This window comes from Canis lupus, chromosome 9, assembly GCF_011100685.1.
Source record: "Canis lupus familiaris isolate Mischka breed German Shepherd chromosome 9, alternate assembly UU_Cfam_GSD_1.0, whole genome shotgun sequence".
Lineage (NCBI taxonomy): Eukaryota > Metazoa > Chordata > Mammalia > Carnivora > Canidae > Canis > Canis lupus.
Genome location: NC_049230.1, coordinates 1,002,308 through 1,019,719, shown reverse-complemented (window position 1 = coordinate 1,019,719; position 17,412 = coordinate 1,002,308). Strand labels below are relative to the sequence as shown.

Here is a 17,412-nt window from a genome sequence, read left to right as displayed (position 1 = left end):
GATTTTCATTATGTGGGGAGGTGTCCTTGTTTTCAGACATAAAGGGGTTCACTGTCTGCAACTTATTCTCAGCTGGTCCAGGAGCAAAGCCGTCTCACTGTGTGTGTCTCTCTTCCTATCACTCATCAATTTATCCATCCATCTATTCATCATCCACCCAACCATCCATCATGAACTCATGTAACCATTTATCCATCCACCCATCCATCCATCTAAAATGTTGGGAAGGCCGAGGGAGGAAGAGAAAGAATGGTAAAGTAAATGTAGTGATCAGTTAACAACTGGTGAATCTAGGTGAAAGGTGTAATGCTATATTTGTAACTTTAAATTTGAAAATGTTTCAAAATAAAAAAAAATTGATTGGAAAAGACACAAGAATTTAGATGTTTAGCACATGATAAAAACATCAATTCGGGCAGTCCAGGTGGCTCAGCGGCTTAGTGCTGCCTTCAGCCCAGGGCCTGATCCTGGAGACCCAGGATCGAGTCCCGCATCGGGCTCCCTGCATGGAGCCTGCTTCTCCCTCTGCCTGTGTCTCTGCCTCTCTCTCTCTGTCTTTTTCTCTCTCTCTCTCTCTCTCTCTCTCTCTGTGTCTCTCATGAATAAATAAAATCTTAAAAAAAAGGATCAATTCAACGCCAGCAAGAAAAAGGAGGACAATTACTTAAGGGCACTGTGACAGTTAGTGAAACACGACAGCTAGAAGAAATGGGTGGATATTTACCTAAACTCAGAATAGAGAAAAACTACAGTGAAAAAGATCACTAAAGTAGACTGACAGAGCTCATTAGATTAAAAAAAGTTATCTGTAGTTTAAGAAAATGAAACAAGGTTAAAGGCAAATGACAAGTCTGAGAAGGTCATAATGGACAAACAGTTGTTCCTTCGTATATGAGGAACTCTTAAAAACTAGCAAGTACACACACACGTAGAATAATTAGCAAAGCACATGTATAAATAACCCACAAAAGAAGAAATATAAATAGCCGATTACAGACTTTAATACCAATAAGGATATGAGAAAACTTCTAAAAAATGAAAATTTTTTAACCCATCATATTGGTAAAGATTCAAAAATAACACCCAGGGGAGTAAAGCTACAGTAAAACACACATGATGTAATTTGTATTTATCTATGGATGTAATTTTAAGCTTCATTTATTCATTCATTCATTTATCCACTGGAGACACAGAGAGAGGCAGAGACATAGGCAGAGGGAGAAGCAGGTTTCCCAGGGGGACCCTGATGCAGGACTCGATCCCAGGACCCCGAGGTCACGACCTGAGCCAAAGGCAGATGCTCAACCACCGAGCCACCCAGGGGCCCCACGTATGTATGTAATTTAAAAAAACAGCAGGAGGGGAGCTCACGTGGCTCAGTTTGTTAAGCGTCTGACTCTTGGTTTTGGCTCAGGTTGTGATCTCAGGGTTAGGAGGCTGAGCCCTGTGTCGGGCCCCGTGCTCAGCGAGGAGTTTGAGGTTTTCTCTCCCTCAACCCCTCAAATAAATAAAAAAAATCTTTAAAAAAGTGGTAGGGAACACACGGAGATTACTGGTAACTGTGGGTGCTGGCAATTGGAGGCCTTTGTGTTTACTGGATTTTACATTTTCGTAATGAAATGCAATATTCACGTGACTAATAAAAGTCATTAAAACTACATTTCTTAGATAAAGGAGTGTTACCTGGGCTGCAAAGTGGGGCTGCAACTGTCCCAAAGGGGCCTCAAGGGTGGGCAGGGGGTGACGAGGCAGTTTCCCTAGAAACAAAAGGAAAAGGATTTGCTTGCTTTCTGTTTTCACTTTTTTTTTTTTTTAAAGTAAGCCCTATGCCCCGTGTGGGGCTTGAACTCACAACCCCAAGATTAAGAGTCATGTGCTCCACCGACCGAGCCAGCCCAGGCGCCTCTAGGGTCTGCCCTCCGTGTGCGCCTGGCGTCTTGACCTCCCCCGTGCCAACCACAGCACTCCAGAACACACGGTCCCTGTGACACGTGTCACTCCTCTCTCATGGTGTGCGTGCGGGCCACACCATCAACTGCGTGACACAGCAGCAGGCTTGGGGTGCACACAGGTTTCTACAGCCACACGAGGCCTCACGCAGCTTATGTCTTCGGGTCAGTGAATGTGTTTCACAGAAAAATAAGCAGCAGGTTGGGTGAATGAACTGAAAGATTGTGCGTGTAAGAGGCTTCAGCACGCACCGTCTTAGGGAGAAATGGTCACGCAGCCCACGAACACCTGTTCGTTAACTCCGTTTAGGTTCAATTACCTACAAACCATGGAAATTCATCTTCAAGCTGACATACTACAAGATACAATTACTGTTCTCAGAATAAGAATCTATTTGGTTAGGCACAAGCTTACTGAGGACTCCAACGAGGCTTCTGTGCATAGGAGTTGTAAATATTGAGGTGGACTGTGCTAGAAACTGAAACGGAAATTTTTTAAATGCTTATTATCTATTCATTTGAAGATGGTGCTGGTGGACACACTGCATATTAATATCTGGGTGGTTATGAAGTTACCTGTGCCACCCTGGGCCTCCTGGGCCGGGTCCTAGGTACTAGATCAGTTTTTCCAGAAGATGAAAGGACATGGGAAAGACAAAAGTTGGAAATGCATTTATTTTCCTTAGTTTCTAATACCTGAGCTTAAAAGCTGTGGACTCTAAAGCCTCACAAATGGCCAACAGGCCCATGGAAATGTGGTCAACGTCCTTAGTCATCAGGGAAATGCAAAATGAAAATCTCAGCGAGAGACCACTTTGCACTCATGAGGACGGACAGAAGAAAAAGGGAAGTGTTGCCAGGATGCGGAGACGTGAGAACCATGCACACTGGCAGGGCATTGTGCATTGTGCACCGGGTGGGGGGGGGGGAGGCGGAGGGGAGAGCGAGGGCCATGTACACCGCAGGGCGGGGGGTGGGGAGAGCGAGGGTGTGCACCGCTGGGGCGACTGGGGTCGGGAGGTGGGGAACCGTGCATACCGCTGGGGGGAGAGCAAGGCCCATGCACACCACTGGGGCAAGGCGTTTGGCAGGGGGGGGGGGGGGGGGGGGGGGGGGACCGTGCACACCGCCACAGGGAGAGCGAGACGAGGCAGTTGCTGTGGGAAAAGTTCTACTTTGGTGAAAAGAGCCAAGGGGGAGGGAAGAGACAGGAGAGCAAGCTGTGTGGCTGGTGTGCATCCAGGTCGGGGTCCAGGTCCGTGAGCCAAGGCGACGGGCTTGGGTCAGGTCAGCAGGCCTCCAGCCCCGCGACACCACCTCATGCTCACACTCAGTGTCCCTAGGTCCTCCAGGACTCGGGGACCCCCGCGGGCAGTGCTCTGTTGACAAGCAAACCGCGGGAGGCGGCCCGGGAATGGAAGTGGGGTGGCTGGTGGTGCGGCTGCGAGGCTGTCCCCGTGTCCCCGAGTGAGCCGAAGACAGTGCCAGACGCTGAGCACCTGGGCTAAGGGACAGTATTCCAGAGTGAACCTTCAGCAAGCACACCCGCTGAAAGTCATCTTCTTCGAAAAGGACTTCCTTGTGTGAAAAATGAACTTGTGCCCACTCATCCTCTTGAGTTATCAGAACAAAAGTTCCAGCTCAACTAAGATAAAATAATTTTTTTCTGCTAAAATTACAAATGGAATTCAAGGCAGAGCAACAGGCTCAGAGTCTTCCATTTCTTCCGAGCTCAAACTTTTCTCTGAGTATCTTCAGGGGTAAGGAGACTATTGGATGTGAAGATACTCTTTTCTTCTTCTTCTTTTCTCTTTTTTTTAAAAAAAGATTTTCTTTATTTATGAGAAAGAGAGAGCATGAGAGCATAGGCGGGGTAAGGGCAGAGGGAGAAGCAGATGCCCTTCTGAGCCGGGTGCCCGATGTGGGGCTGGATCCCAGGATCTCGGGGTCATGACCCGAGCTGAAGGCAGACACTTAACCTACTGAGCCACCAGGCGTCCCACAGATGTAAAGATGTTCTTAATGACCTGTCACAAAGTGAATTAATGGGGGAGCCACACTTGATGGCAGAATGTGACCTTGGTTTCCTATCATCTCTTATGCTGTTCACGAAAATATGCTGTTCACGAGCCTGCATCTCGTTTATAGTTACCTTTCTATTATAATTTGATAGAAATTTTATGATTCTATTATAAATTTTATATATATATTAGAAATTTTATAATTTCTATTATAATTTGATGCATGCAATGTTAAAAGTACTGATACACGATCATTTTTGCCTAAATAGTATCTGTGAGCATTTGAAATTATTTGTCTCTTTGGTTTACGGCCATGTGGCAATTGAAAACAAAAAACTGTTACTAGTGAGTATTTGAAAACTGTCTACAAGTTCTAATTCAACCTATTTTCTGGATATTCCATACATTTAATTTTGGAAGACCACTAACCACAGTTGAGTCTGCAGCCTTCACAGCAGCATCTTTCAGAATAAACATCTGTAACTGATTTCAGTGGCAACACTTCGAATTAAGTACACAGTAAGAGGGCAGCCGGGTGGCTCAGCGGTTTAGCACCACCTTCAGCCAGGGTGTGATCCTAGAGTCCCGGGATCGAGTCCCACGTCGGGCTCCCTGCATGGAGCCTGCTTCTCTTTCTGCCTCTACCTCTCTCTCTCTATCATGAATAAATAAATTATTTTAAAAAGTACACAGTAAGATACTTATATTTTACCTGGTTTCAGGATGGCCCATTGACACTCGTAAGAATAATATTGGCTTTATGGATGCTATTGTATTTTTTTTGGGGGGTGGATTTCTTTTTATATAAATTTAAATTCAGTTAATTAACACATAATGTATTATTAGCTCCAGAGGTAGAAGTCAGTGATTCATCATCAGTCTTATATATATATAACACCCAGGGCTCATAGCATCATGCGCCCTCCTCATGCCCATCATCCAGTTACCCCACCCTCCTCACCTCCAGCGACCTTCACTCTGTCTCCTGTGATTAAGAGCCTCTATGGGGATCCCTGGGTGGCGCAGCGGTTTGGCGCCTGCCTTTGGCCCAGGGCGCGATCCTGGAGACCCGGGATTGAATCCCACATCGGGCTCCCGGTGCATGGAGCCTGCTTCTCCCTCTGCCTATGTCTCTGCCTCTCTCTCTCTCTCTGTGACTATCATAAATAAAAAAAATTAAAAAAAAAAAAAGAGCCTCTATGGTCTGTTTCTCTCTCTGATTTTGTCTTGTTTTATTTTTCCTGGGTTTGTTTCTTTTAGTACCTAGAGTCACGCTGTATGTATTGCTCTTTGATGTGCTTATTGGAGATGTTCTCAGCCTAGTACGCTCCTTTTATCCTTTATATCTTCCACATAATTCGGTGTCACTATTTGGGTTGCTTCGTTCTGTTGTTATAATTATGCCCGTTTTTGTGTATAAAATTGAGCACAGGGGCTGGAATTTGAGGGGAAGAATGTCAGTTTGAGTCCCTGTCGATCTGAGGTGAAGGGGTGTTGACTTGGCATTGAGCAGGCTGCCGGCAGTGCACCTCGGGCAGGAGGGAGGTGGGACTGCGGATTTGGGACCCGCATCGTGTGTGAGGGGGATGTGGCTGGTTTTGCTCCTGGTTATGAACTCCTTTAATTTTTGTTTTTCTGGGAAACTCTCTCCTTCTGTTCTAAACAAAAGCCTTGCTGGATGGAGTATTCTTGGCTACGGGTTTCTTCCTTTTGCCGCTTTGAATATATCATGCCGCTCTCTTCTGGCCTGCAAGCTTCCACTGAACAATCCACCGATAGCTTCATGGGGTTTCCCTTGTGTGTAACTGCCTTCCTTTCTCTCGCTGCTTTTAAAATTCCCCCTGGATCACTACTTTTGGCCATCTTATTTACTTTGTGTCTTGGTGCAGACCTCTTTGGCTTGGTTTTTTGAGGGCTCTCTGTGCCTCCTGGATCTGGATTTCTCTTTCCTTTCCCAGATTCAGGAAATTTTCAGCTATTAGTTCTTCAAATAAATCTTCTGCCTCCTTTTCTCTCTCTTCTCCTTTGGGATCCCCATCATGGCATTGTTATCATGCTTGGCCGTGTTGCTGAGCCCCCTGGGTCTCTGCTCATTTTGTGTATTTTTTCCTTCTTATCTGCTCAGCTTGATTACTTTCCATTAGGAAAGTAAAGGGGATGGATCCACTGGGCCATGGCCTCTTGCCTACATCCAGCTGCAGAGTCTCTTCCGCCAGTCTTCGAGTGGCTTTCTGGCTTATTTATGCCGATGTGGCTGTTCTCTAGGTGGCTACACCACAGGAGGTGAGCTCAGGATCCTCCTACTCTGCCATCTTCCCAGCAGCCTCTGCCAATATCATTTTAGGATTGGAGCTACTCTTTGATACTTTCAGAAAAGTATAGTTAAGTTCAGAGGTTCCGATATTAGTGTTATCTTTAAAACAAAAAATAAAGCAACCAGCATGTTGATTTAAAAAAAAAAAAAAAAAAAAAAAAAGGCAAAATCACAGGCCCGAAGTGGCGTCACTTAGGCCTGGTCCCAAACCAGGGCTTTATGCCTGACCTAGATGCATTTCAACCTTCCCCAGCAGTGCAGTTTTCACTGGTTGTCAGGACTTCTCCAATCAGTACAGGGTCTGCCACTGGGTCCTCTCCACCCCCACAGGAAGAGGAGGTCCTGGGCAGGACAAGACTCCCACCCTAACCTATAAGGAAGGTGACCTTGGGATCCCTGGGTGGCGCAGCGGTTTGGCGCCTGCCTTTGGCCCAGGGTGCGATCCTGGAGACCCGGGATCGAATCCCACGTCGGGCTCCCGGTGCATGGAGCCTGCTTCTCTCTCTGCCTGTGTCTCTGCGCCTCTCTCTCTCTCTCTCTGTGTGACTATCATAAATAAATAAAAATTAAAAAAAAAAAAAAAAAAAGGAAGGTGACCTTGCCTTAAACAATCCTTTTCTTTTGCTAATAACTTTTTGCTCCTACTCCCCTTCCCATAAAAACCTTCCATTCTGGACAGCTCTGAGGAGCTCCCTCCTTGTTAGATGGGATGCCGCCTGATTCACGAATTGCTTAATAAGAGCCAATTAGATCTACACATTTACTGGGTTGAATTTTGTTTCTCAGCTCCTTCCTGGCAATATGGTCATTTATTTGCACAGATTCTCAGGGATCCTGAGATTTGACTGGACACTTGGATGGTGCAGCCATGGCCCTGCCTGCCTGGCCAGATTCAAGGACGACACTCACTTGGTTGTGAGGACAGGTCACCAGCAGGAACCGTGCTTGACCTTATGGAGCTGAGGTTCACAGCTTATGGAAAGCTGGGAGCCTCAGGATATTTCCAAACACTTGAGAAGAAAGGAATTTTCTCAAAAGCCTTCAGCAGATGAAACCTGATGAGTTCTTGGCTTCATGGCCTCAGGACAACTTTTAAAGTCCAATCTGGATTCCTGATGGAAACTTCCAGTAGAGCACATGCTGGAAGGCCGCCTATTCGGTTAATTCACGTTTTTGCTACACCTCTGGAAACAATCCGGCCAACGAACCAGCCTTGTTAGTGATCATGGATGGTCCTTCTTTGAGATTATGTTTTACCAACAAGCAGAAAAATGGTAAGAAGAAATGTGTGCTTCAGTGGAAACTGCACCATGTGCAGCATGCTTTGCACACGCAAGGCCTGCTGCCCGAGTTCGAGCTACTCTGCACACTGACGGCCATGCTCTTTGTGACTTGTCCCTCCAAGGTTCCACTGGCAACCCTCTCCCTCTTAGAAAAACCAGTTTGATCTCCCCATTTGTAATTCAGTTTCTTTAATCCAGATAAACTAATGTTTGAGCTTTTCCTTGTAACATCTGACTGGTCCCCTCACTGTTTAACAGAGAGAAGAAAATCCTAAACCTGTGCTCATTTTCATAGCTATTTAAGTCATATTTTACTTTTGGAAACAACCCTTTTAAACACCTGATTTAAAATAGCATTAAATGTTATTGAACATCAGAAAGGACACTGTACAACCTGAACCAGGATGAGCTGCAGCCATTGAGGGCACTTCACGCTAACGGACACGGCAGGAAGACAGACGCCACATGACGGTGCAGAAGGGAAGGAGAACAGGGCAGAAATATAAGAGCTGTGCATGATTTTAACACAAAAAATCATGGTTTCTGGGCAGCCCAGTGGCTCAGCGGTTTAGCACCGCCTTCAGCCCAGGGTGTGATCCTGGAGACCTGGGATCGAGTCCCACGTTGGGCTCCCTGCATGGGGCCTGCTTCTCCCTCTGCCTGTGTCTCTGCCTCTCTCTGTCTCTCTCATGAATAAATAAGTAAAATCTTTTTTAAAAAAATCATGGTTCCTGGCAGTTCAAGTTGACAAATACACATAAATTCTTTTTTTTTTCTAAGATTTTATTCATTTATTCATGAGAGACACACAGAGAGACAGAGAGAGGCAGAGGGAGGCGCAGGCTCCATGCAGGGAGCCTGACGCGGGACTCGATCCCAGGTCTCCAGGATCACACCCTGAGCTGAAGGCAGATGCTCAACGACTGAGCCACCCAGGGATGCCAATACATATAAATTCAGAAAGAATGTTCCTAAGTATGTATAATAAGACTGCTTAACAGAACAAATTCCAAAGTACAATTCAACACGTGTTTGAAAATAAATTAAACAATTCTAAAACTCTCCTGAACAACTAGAATGAAATAGAAAACCTGACTGCATAAAGGCAGGGTATCTAGAAGCTAATCACGCTGATAACACTGTCCCTCAAAACCTCTGAGACATGGCCATGCAAAACTCAGATGGAGAATTCACACCTTAAAAAAATGCAATTACAGGGGACACCCAGGGGGCTCAGGGGTTGAGCGCCTTCCTTGGCGCCGGGGTCCTGCATGGGGGCTCCCTGTAGGGAGCCTGCTTCTCCCTCTGCCTGTGTCTCTGCTTCTGTGTCTCTCATGAATAAATAAATAAAATCTTGGAAAAAAGCAATTACTAAACAAGAAAGAATAAAGTAAATGTTAAATCAGGAAAAGAACAAAGCAAGAAAAGGAATGAACAAACACGAGCTGTAAACTTCATGTAAAGATACAGGAATCCATCCACCGGTTACCTTTGAGGGAACCCCAGGAGACAGGAGGGAAGCCGGGGAGAGGGAGGGAGGGAGGCGGAGGGAGAGAGGAGGAGGGGGCTGGGAGGGGGTAGGGGGAAGGTGGCAGGGGTGGGGTGGGGGGGGAGAGCAAGATGGGAGAGATTTCCAGCAGGTCTAATGAGATCTCCTGAGAGATTAGAAACAAATAGAAGAGTATTTAAAGAAACAATGGCTGAGAATTTCAAATGGGAAAAACACACAAACAACCCTAAATCTTAAGATTTCAGAAAACAAACCAATTCCTAAGCAGGTTAAACTAAGGCAAACTGAGCTCATGCAGACACAGGCTGGTGACCCAGGAGAAAAGCAGCCTGAGGAAAAGGGGGACCCAGGACGAGGACGAGGACGAGGACGAGGACGAGGACGGGAAACCGTCTTCAGAAAACCCAACTGTTCTGAAGACACTGGGGCATTTGTTTTTAAAAAAGATCATAAGAAGATGCCAGTGTCGGGTTCTCGTTCCAGCCAGGCCACTGGAAATGGCCACCGTGAAATCATTTCAAGACACCGAGAGTGTGCACTGCCTCGGGCGAGACTGGACAAGCCCGGGGCGCAGCTCCTCGCCTCGGCCGGCGTGTGACAGGGCACCGGTGTCGGAGCCAGGCCGCAAGAGTGCCAGTCAAGCAGGACACACAATGACACACGACGTGCCTGGAAATCACGGCTTCTACCTTAGTTATAGTTTTACATCGAGATTTTAGATGCATGTGCAGTTAGGAACAATAAATGTAATAAATGTAAATAATAATCTCACTCTTTATGGATACATGCCTAATAAGTAGTGTCGGGTTAGCAGGCTAACTAAAGCTAGGCCCCTAACTTATTTTTTTGTTACCAAATCATTTTTTTTTAAAAAGATTTAATTATTTGGGAGCGGAGCGCATGAGTGGGGGCGGGCCGCGGGAGCCTGACCCGGGGCGGGGGGGGGGAGCAGGGGGTGTGCGATGAAGACTGAGCAGCCAGAGCCAAGGCCATGAAGGCCCGACCACCAGCTCCCGGTGGGGAGGGCCGGGGAGCTCGCCCGCCAGAGAAGCTGGAGAAGCACGTGGAAACCACTGCCGATGGATGGAGGGCTGGGGCGCCACCTTGGCCGGATGGTCTTAAATTATTAATGTTGTTAAATGACGAGAAGATGTTTTTGTCACAGTTGGTTTATAAACCAGATGTATTTACAAACCAAATTGTCTTTGTGAAAAAAATGCAGACAGACCAGCCTTGCAAAGGGCCTTTGCCAAGGGGCCCGGGTGCTTCCCGGGGCAGCAGGAGTCCACCGGTGCGCTCGGGGAAGACGCTTCCCAAAAGGAAACGAATGTAGAGTGTTTGGGTAGATTTGCCAACTGCAAATAATACACAGAGAAAACTCCCCAGGTCTAGTCCCGATCTTCCTCCCCAAACCACCAACTGAAATTGATACACTTCCGTGCGGTCCTCCTTCTACATGTGCGCAGTCACGCTCGTGTGCACACACACCCTCTTCATGTGCTCACTGGGGCAAACGTACTCTCCTGCGGTTGCTTCTTTCACAGGCCAGCACGACAGGCAGCAGGTGCACGAGGGGCCAGCAGGCCCGCGGTCCCCTCGCTGCTCTGGGCTCGCGACAAAATGATACAATGACCGCAAGCCCCAGGGCTTTTGGGAGTCCTGTGGGACCGCCACCTTTCTACTGTAGTCGCCCAAGTGTCATTCACAATGCGCTGGAAGGCAACGGGGAAGAACTCTCCACCCCAAGTGGTTTGAGGCCAGGCGGAGGCAGCTCCCCGCGGGGATGCTCTGGACTCCAGGGCCCCACCCCGGACATTTACACCAGTCCTGATCGCTGCCTCACAGTGAAACGCTGCCGAGAATATCCTTGCACGTGCATCTAGTTCATGTTGGTGAAAAATCTTTTACACAGATTTCTAAGAGAAGAATTGCTGATTCAAAGGGTATGGACGTTATAAAACCTCGCAGAAGAGCCAAATCACCCTCCAAAAAGGCTTCACCGGTGAGGATCTACACCAGGGCGCGCTGGGGCCCCGAGTGTGAGATTTTCCACCTGAGATCCAAACTCAATACTGACTTGATCTGCTTCTTCAGGCTCCTGGGGAGGCCGCGTGTTACCTGCACCGTCAGCTAGGCGATCTCCTGGGACTCGCCATCCTGGCCCTTGTGTGTGACCTGCACACGCCACCTGGGGTATTGATCCTCCTCACCTGTCGGACATGTCGTCACCACTTGCACCAGTCTGTCACTAGCTTTTATCTGTGTTTACGATGTTGTTTCCTGAGAGACTTTTTTTTTTTTTTTTTTAGATTTTATTTATTTATTTATAGAGACACACAGAGAGAGAGGCAGAGACACAGGCAGAGGAGGAGCAGGCTCCATGCAGGGAGCCCGACGTGGGACTCGATCCCGGGTCTCCAGGATCACACCTGAGCTGCAGGCAGTGCCAAACCGCTGTGCCACCGGGGCTGCCCTCCTTAGAGACTTTTAAAATGTAAGGCCATCATATCTGTTGTTGTCTGACTTCCTCTGCCTATGGGGCTATTTTAATTTTTAATGTCATTCAGGGAAGCCTTTCTCCATGCTTGGGTTGTTGCAAAGATGCACTGAGGCAATGTGTGCACAGCCAATGGGGAAAGGCAGTTTGAACTGACTCCCACACCACAGCTTACATGAAGGTTTTAGAAGGTGGGGGGAGACAGCCACAGGCCCAGAAGAGAGCAGAACACTATGGGCCACTATGGACTACTCTACGGTGGCACTTTACAGGCTGGGGACTACGGGTAGTTTCCTAGCAAAATGGAAATGACCAAAATTAATGCAAGAAAGGGCAAAAAAACCCCACATAAATAAATCACCATAGAAGAAAATGAAGACAGTTAAAATTACCATTAACAAAGTCACCAAAGGGGTGCCGGCCTTCAGCCCAGGATGTGATCCTGGAGACCCAGGATCGAGTCCCATGTCAGGCTCCCGGCATGGAGCCTGCTTCTCCCTCTGCCTGTGTCTCTGCCTCTCTCTGTGTCTCTCATGAATAAATAAATAAAATCTTTAAAAAAAAAAAAACAGTCACCAAATATGGAAAATTATTTTCCTGAGGTCTCCCTAACCTTCAGAGGAGGCTACAAACTTAGTAGGGATCTGTAGCTTTCTCTGACACTATGAGGCAGAAAACAGCTAATTTAGCCAGATATGATGCCTAGTGATGCAGAAATTACAGAAGGCGGACCTATCTGGCACATGGCAGTAGCTTCTCTATTGGATGGATGGATAATAGATGAATGGGTGGATGGATGGGTCCATGGACGGATGGGGAGGTAGATGGATGAGTGGATGGATGGATAAATTGATAGGTAGGTGGATGGGTGGATGTGTGGGTGTATGGATGGGTAGGTAGGTGGACGGATGGACAGGTGGACTGAATGGATGGACAGGTGGATGGGAGAGTGGATGGGTGAATGGACAGATAGGTGGATGAGTAAATGGATGTATATACATGGATGGATGGATGGATGGATGATGAATGGGGGCATGGGTGGGTGTTGAGTGACTCAATGAAGTACTTGGCCATAAGGCCAGGCTGGGTATAAGTAACTACAACGAAGAAGAAAGACAAGTTCCTGGAATGTAGATCAGAGGAAGAGGGAGGCATGGCTGCAGTCAGAGGAAAGCTCTGGGGCCTTGGGAGCTGAGAGAGGGCATCTTGGTATTGGCACAGCGTGGCATGGAGGCCAAAGTCAAGAGCAGCAAAGTTCAGCTGTGGGAGGGTGTTGCTGGTTTAGAAGACAGGAGGAGGGCATCCCCGGTGGCGCAGCGGTTTAGCGCCGCCTGCAGCCCGGGTCTAATCCTGGAGACCCGGGATCGAGTCCCACATCGGGCTCCCTGCATGGAGCCTGCTTCTCCCTCTGCCTGTGTCTCTGCCTCTCAGTCTCTCTCTCTCTGAATAAATAAATTAAAAAAAAAACTTATAAAAAATAAAAAAAAAAAGAAGACAGGAGGAGAATGGAATTTAGGAGGAGAATCAGAGCGATAAATGCTGACATTGCTGCAGTTGCCGACCTAAAGGACAGGTGTGAGGGAGGAGAGCCAAGGCAGGTGGGTCTTCCAAAGAAACAAGGTTGTTTTTTGTTTGTTTGTTGTTGCTATTGTTTTTAGGGACAAGGTTTTTATTGAACGTGGCAGAAGATGGTCTGGAAGTGTGTCTGACGAACAGGCAAAGTCAGCCTTGCTCCTCACTTGCAACCTGGAGGGAGGATGGGGAAGGGCCCTCATGGAGCAGGTCCTGAGGCAGAGGCAGTCCTTGCCGGGGCTGCAGGCACACGACACCTCTGCCCTTGCTGTGCAGGCTGACAGCATCGGGAGACACATCGGGTCGGGCCCGTCTGCTATCTCTGCTTCCAGAGGTGGACCCTCAGAAGGACGGCACCTCTGGGACAGCCTCTCCTCCGTCACCCCACGCGGTCGGGTGGACATCCTGTGTGGTTGCAAAGAGCGATTTGGGCTAACTTTACCCATGAGCCTTTGTTTGCTCTGCCGCTCGGGCCCCGACCCATGGCAGCCACTCGGCCAGGCAGCTCTTGGATGCACCGGCCTCGTCTTCAGAGTTCCTCAGGGGCCTGCACCGTCTCTCCCAGACAGGTGCTCACTGCTGCCCCGCTGCCTGGGTTCTCCCACGTTCCACTTCCCGCTCACCGGGTAATTCTCTTGGCCGTGTTCACACCAAAAACAGTAACATATTAACAACTTCTATTATCATCCACAGTTTGGCCACGGGAAGCCGTGAGGATGAGGCACAAGGCTGGACCTTCCCCTGTCTGAGCGCTGGGTGGTTGGGAACCAGAAGGACCTACCCAGGGAAGCCAAGTCCGTAGTTGACAGACGAAACGCTTTTTTGCCGACGTGCCCTCTGCAGTGCTCGGGGCTTTCCTTCTGAAGCAGAGTAGTTGGCGGGCCTGCAGCCCTCCACCTCCTCTCCACTTCAGACTACAGGCAGGAGAGGATGGCCTGTCCCCTTCGACCCTGGGTGAGCCCGAACCTCTCGGCTCTGGTCACAGCACCTCAAAGCTCTTGCTGGAAAAGCACAGAGAGGCAGAAGCCGTGTGCGGCAAAGGGCTACAGCGTGAAGACTGGGCTGCCCCAGGGAAACAGAGGGACCGCTCGTGGATGCGGTCTGACGGCCAGTGGCTCGTGCTGGGCGCTGACCGAGTGTTTGGTCTGGGCAAGGCTAGTCCTGGCTGGCCGTGGTGACAAGCACGCAGCCGCCCTGTGAAGGACGCCACCTTGCCCGCCAACGCCGGTGCCTTTGGTCCTCCAACAAGAGACCTTGGCTGTGCGCCGGCAGCCGGGCGTCTGCTCTCAGGGATGACGCTACAGCGGCTCTCCCAAGGTCCCCTGGCAGCAAGGGGCACCTCAGCACGATCTGGACCTTATTTCCTCCATCTCCCCTGCATGGAACAACTGCGATTATTGGCCATCACTCTGGAGTACGTTACTCCTTACCAGCTGAGGAAGAGAGTGGCCTGTGCGCTGTTGGTTTGGGAAATATTATTATCATGAATTATACTTCCCACAGTGAACCTGCGTGACTAAATTAAAAAAAATTTTTTTAAATTTATTCATGACGGACACACACACACACAGAGGCAGAGACACAGGCAGAGGGAGAAGCAGGCTCCATGCAGGGAGCCCGAGGTGGGACTCGATCCCGGGTCTCTAGGACCAGGCCCTGGGCTGAAGGCTGGTGCTAAACCGCTGAGCCACTCGGGCTGCCCTGTGTTGACTAAATTATCGGCAAAGCCAGCGGCCTCTGAAGCCACAGGGAAACGGGGACTGCTCCCTCCGTTGCCGCTGGGCTCGGCCTGGTTTCAGTGGTGACACAGTGGCCATTGGCGACAAGACGGCGGAGCAGGCTGAGCACGTGGCAGCCGGGGCCAGTGCCCAGCAAGCAGCACAGGGGCGCCGCCTGCTTTGCCAACTGCAGTATTTTTCTCACCAATGCTGCTGGGGCGGGAGTCACGGAATGCCTGTCGCAGGCGCAGCTCTGCTCTGTGCTCTGGACTCCTGACCCCGCTTCCCTCCGAGAGGCCAGGCCTCCCTCCACCCCGCTCGCTCTCCTCCCACCTCCCGGGTTCCTCCTGCCCCTTCGCCCCTTCCCCAGGACCTGCAGCCACAGCCCCCGCTTTACTTGGGAGGTTATTTGGGGCGCGCGCCAGCGCTGCACGGAGCCTGTTCCCCATCTCCAGGAGCTGCTCCTTCTCTTCGCAGAGGCGGAGGATTTTTCGGGTCGCCTCCTTTAGTCTCCGCTGGAGTCGGGGCACAGACAAGTCCTCTGTCCTCGGGGGTCCTTGGTCTGCAGGGACCTGTGAAAAAAGCCACAGACACAGGGTCCCTGAGCCCTGAGACAAGCCGTCTGGGTGAGAGGGGCTATGTGCGGTGGGTGCAGGTGGCCGACGGGGGGAGGCTCAGCGTGCTTATGCTTCCGTAGTGAGACGGGGGCCTCACATCATGGACGCCCCTCCTCCGCAGGTGGGCCGGGGGAGAACCACTGGCCAGGGCCCCCCCCGCCCCCTGGCCCGCGCCTTTCTGGCGAAGACGATGAGGAGCCAGCGGGAGCCTCCAATGGGCCCAGGATCCACGGGGGCCGCGCGTGTGACTGGATCCCCCATGTGGCAGCGGGGCCCGGGCCGGGTGCACAGGTCACAGGTCCTGGGGTCACCTGGTGTGGAGGGGCGGGCAGAGGCCTGATGGAGGGTGTGTGGCAGGCGCCAGCCTTCCTCAACTCTTCCTGCACCACGTGTTGTGGGGTCACCGTGCTAGGTCACCACAGGGCACAGACACACGGTCACACTTGGAGGGTGTGCAGAACGACGGGGTCAGAGAATGAGAGAGAGGAAAAGACAAGTGTGCGTGTGGACTGTGTGCCAGACAGAGGCCTGGAGGAAACGGCGTCCAAGCCCCGAGGGAGGCAGGTGGCCTACTTAGGCACGGCCGCTCCTGACACCGTGAAAAGCTACACTGTGCCCTGTGCTGACTGCGTGGGCCAGAGCCAGGACAGAAACCGGCCTGGAGTCCCTGGGACAGACTGGCACGTTCTGTCCTGGCCCCAATTTCCTGGTGCACCCTTCCAGGGCTGGCAGGCACCTGTGCACTCCGGGGCCCCTATTCTTCAGGTGCCTAGAGCCGTGACCACCACGCACGGCACCTCCAGCGTGTGCCGCGGGCTGGGTGGGCAGGAGGCGGGGCAGGGGGGCAGCAGGGAGGAGGGGGAGGCGGCCCTGCGGCACCACAGCCCAACACCCAATCCAGACCCTTCCCCCTGATAGACGTGGGCCCACTACCAACCGCACGGGGACCGGCCTCACCTGAGTCTCCAAAGGCCAGGAATGACTGGGGTCCTCAGGCCTGTAGGGTGGGACAGACCTCGAGGGAGGGAGGATGGAGGCCCGGCCTCCACAGGAGCATGACGCTGGAGTCTCCTGTACCATTTTCAGTGAGCAACCCCGAAAGGAACCTTTGCAAAGTGACGCTCAAGATACTTAAGAGGAAAGTGGCTCCAATGACACGTTCCAGGACTTAAAACTGCCGCACGCTTCAGGGCCCACGCGGTCCCCCGTGCTGGCCCCATCCGCCCGCGCCTGTTTGGGGGCTGCTCCCGTGTCCTGGCCAGGCAGGCGCAGGTTGGCGCAGCGCAGTGAGGGTCTGGCCGGCTGAGGTGTCCTCACCAGGGAGGACTCTGTTCCCAAGGGCAGCGGCGACTGCGCTCCGCAGAGGCTGACGTCGGAGCAAGCCCAGGTCGGCACGGAGGGGCTCGGAGGGGCGCCGGCTGGGCCCCAGGGGTCTGGGGGACGAGAGGGATTCCAATCCTCTGCACGACCCGGGGCGCAGGCAGGACTGGTGGACACCGCCCCCCAGTGATCCCAGGGCGTCCCTGCCGCCGGGCTCAGGGCCGCAGGGGTTTCAGGACTGGGAGGAGTGGTGGGCAGGAGGGTGGGGGACCCTGGGCGCCAGGCCAGGTGCCCAGAGTGCCGCACGGGCTGCCGCGAGGACAGGATGCCAAGAGCCCCCCTCACCATAGGAATTTCTTCCGGGACCGCGGGCAGAAGTTGGAGACAAGCTGCTCATTTATGCCTCGAGGCTCCAGCTTGTGCTTCTCCTAAAACGGACACTCTCTTCGTAACCACAGCTATGAAAACCAGAAATTTACCACGGATACGACGCTATGACCTAACACGCCGGCCACACGCAAAGCTCACAGCTGTCCAAGCATGGCCTACAGCCTGTTTCTCTCGCCCGGGGCACGGGACCCCCACCGCCAGGTCCCCACAGGCTCCACAGC

At 51.1% G+C, this 17,412-nt stretch overlaps 1 protein-coding gene across 14 annotated transcripts in view; it reads right to left on the bottom strand.

The window, feature by feature from the left end:
• The window catches only part of CCDC57 (coiled-coil domain containing 57), a 101,841-nt gene that overhangs the window by 34,052 nt on the left and 50,377 nt on the right, over nucleotides 1-17,412 (bottom strand). For 8 of the 14 annotated variants that reach the window (XR_005364101.1, XR_005364100.1, XM_038546254.1 and 5 more), the window contains 2 exons: nucleotides 15,262-15,436; nucleotides 1,684-1,757 (listed from right to left, as the gene is read on the bottom strand). Coding sequence is in view for 8 of the 14 variants with exons in the window: in XM_038546254.1 (XP_038402182.1) it covers nucleotides 1,684-1,757; nucleotides 15,262-15,436 (249 nt within the window). In the remaining 6 variants the exon portion in view is untranslated. Of the gene's footprint in view, nucleotides 1-1,683; nucleotides 1,758-12,996; nucleotides 14,148-15,261; nucleotides 15,437-15,792; nucleotides 17,230-17,412 lie in introns of those variants that run through there. The other 6 variants (XR_005364102.1, XR_005364105.1, XR_005364104.1 and 3 more) reach the window with 6 other exon arrangements.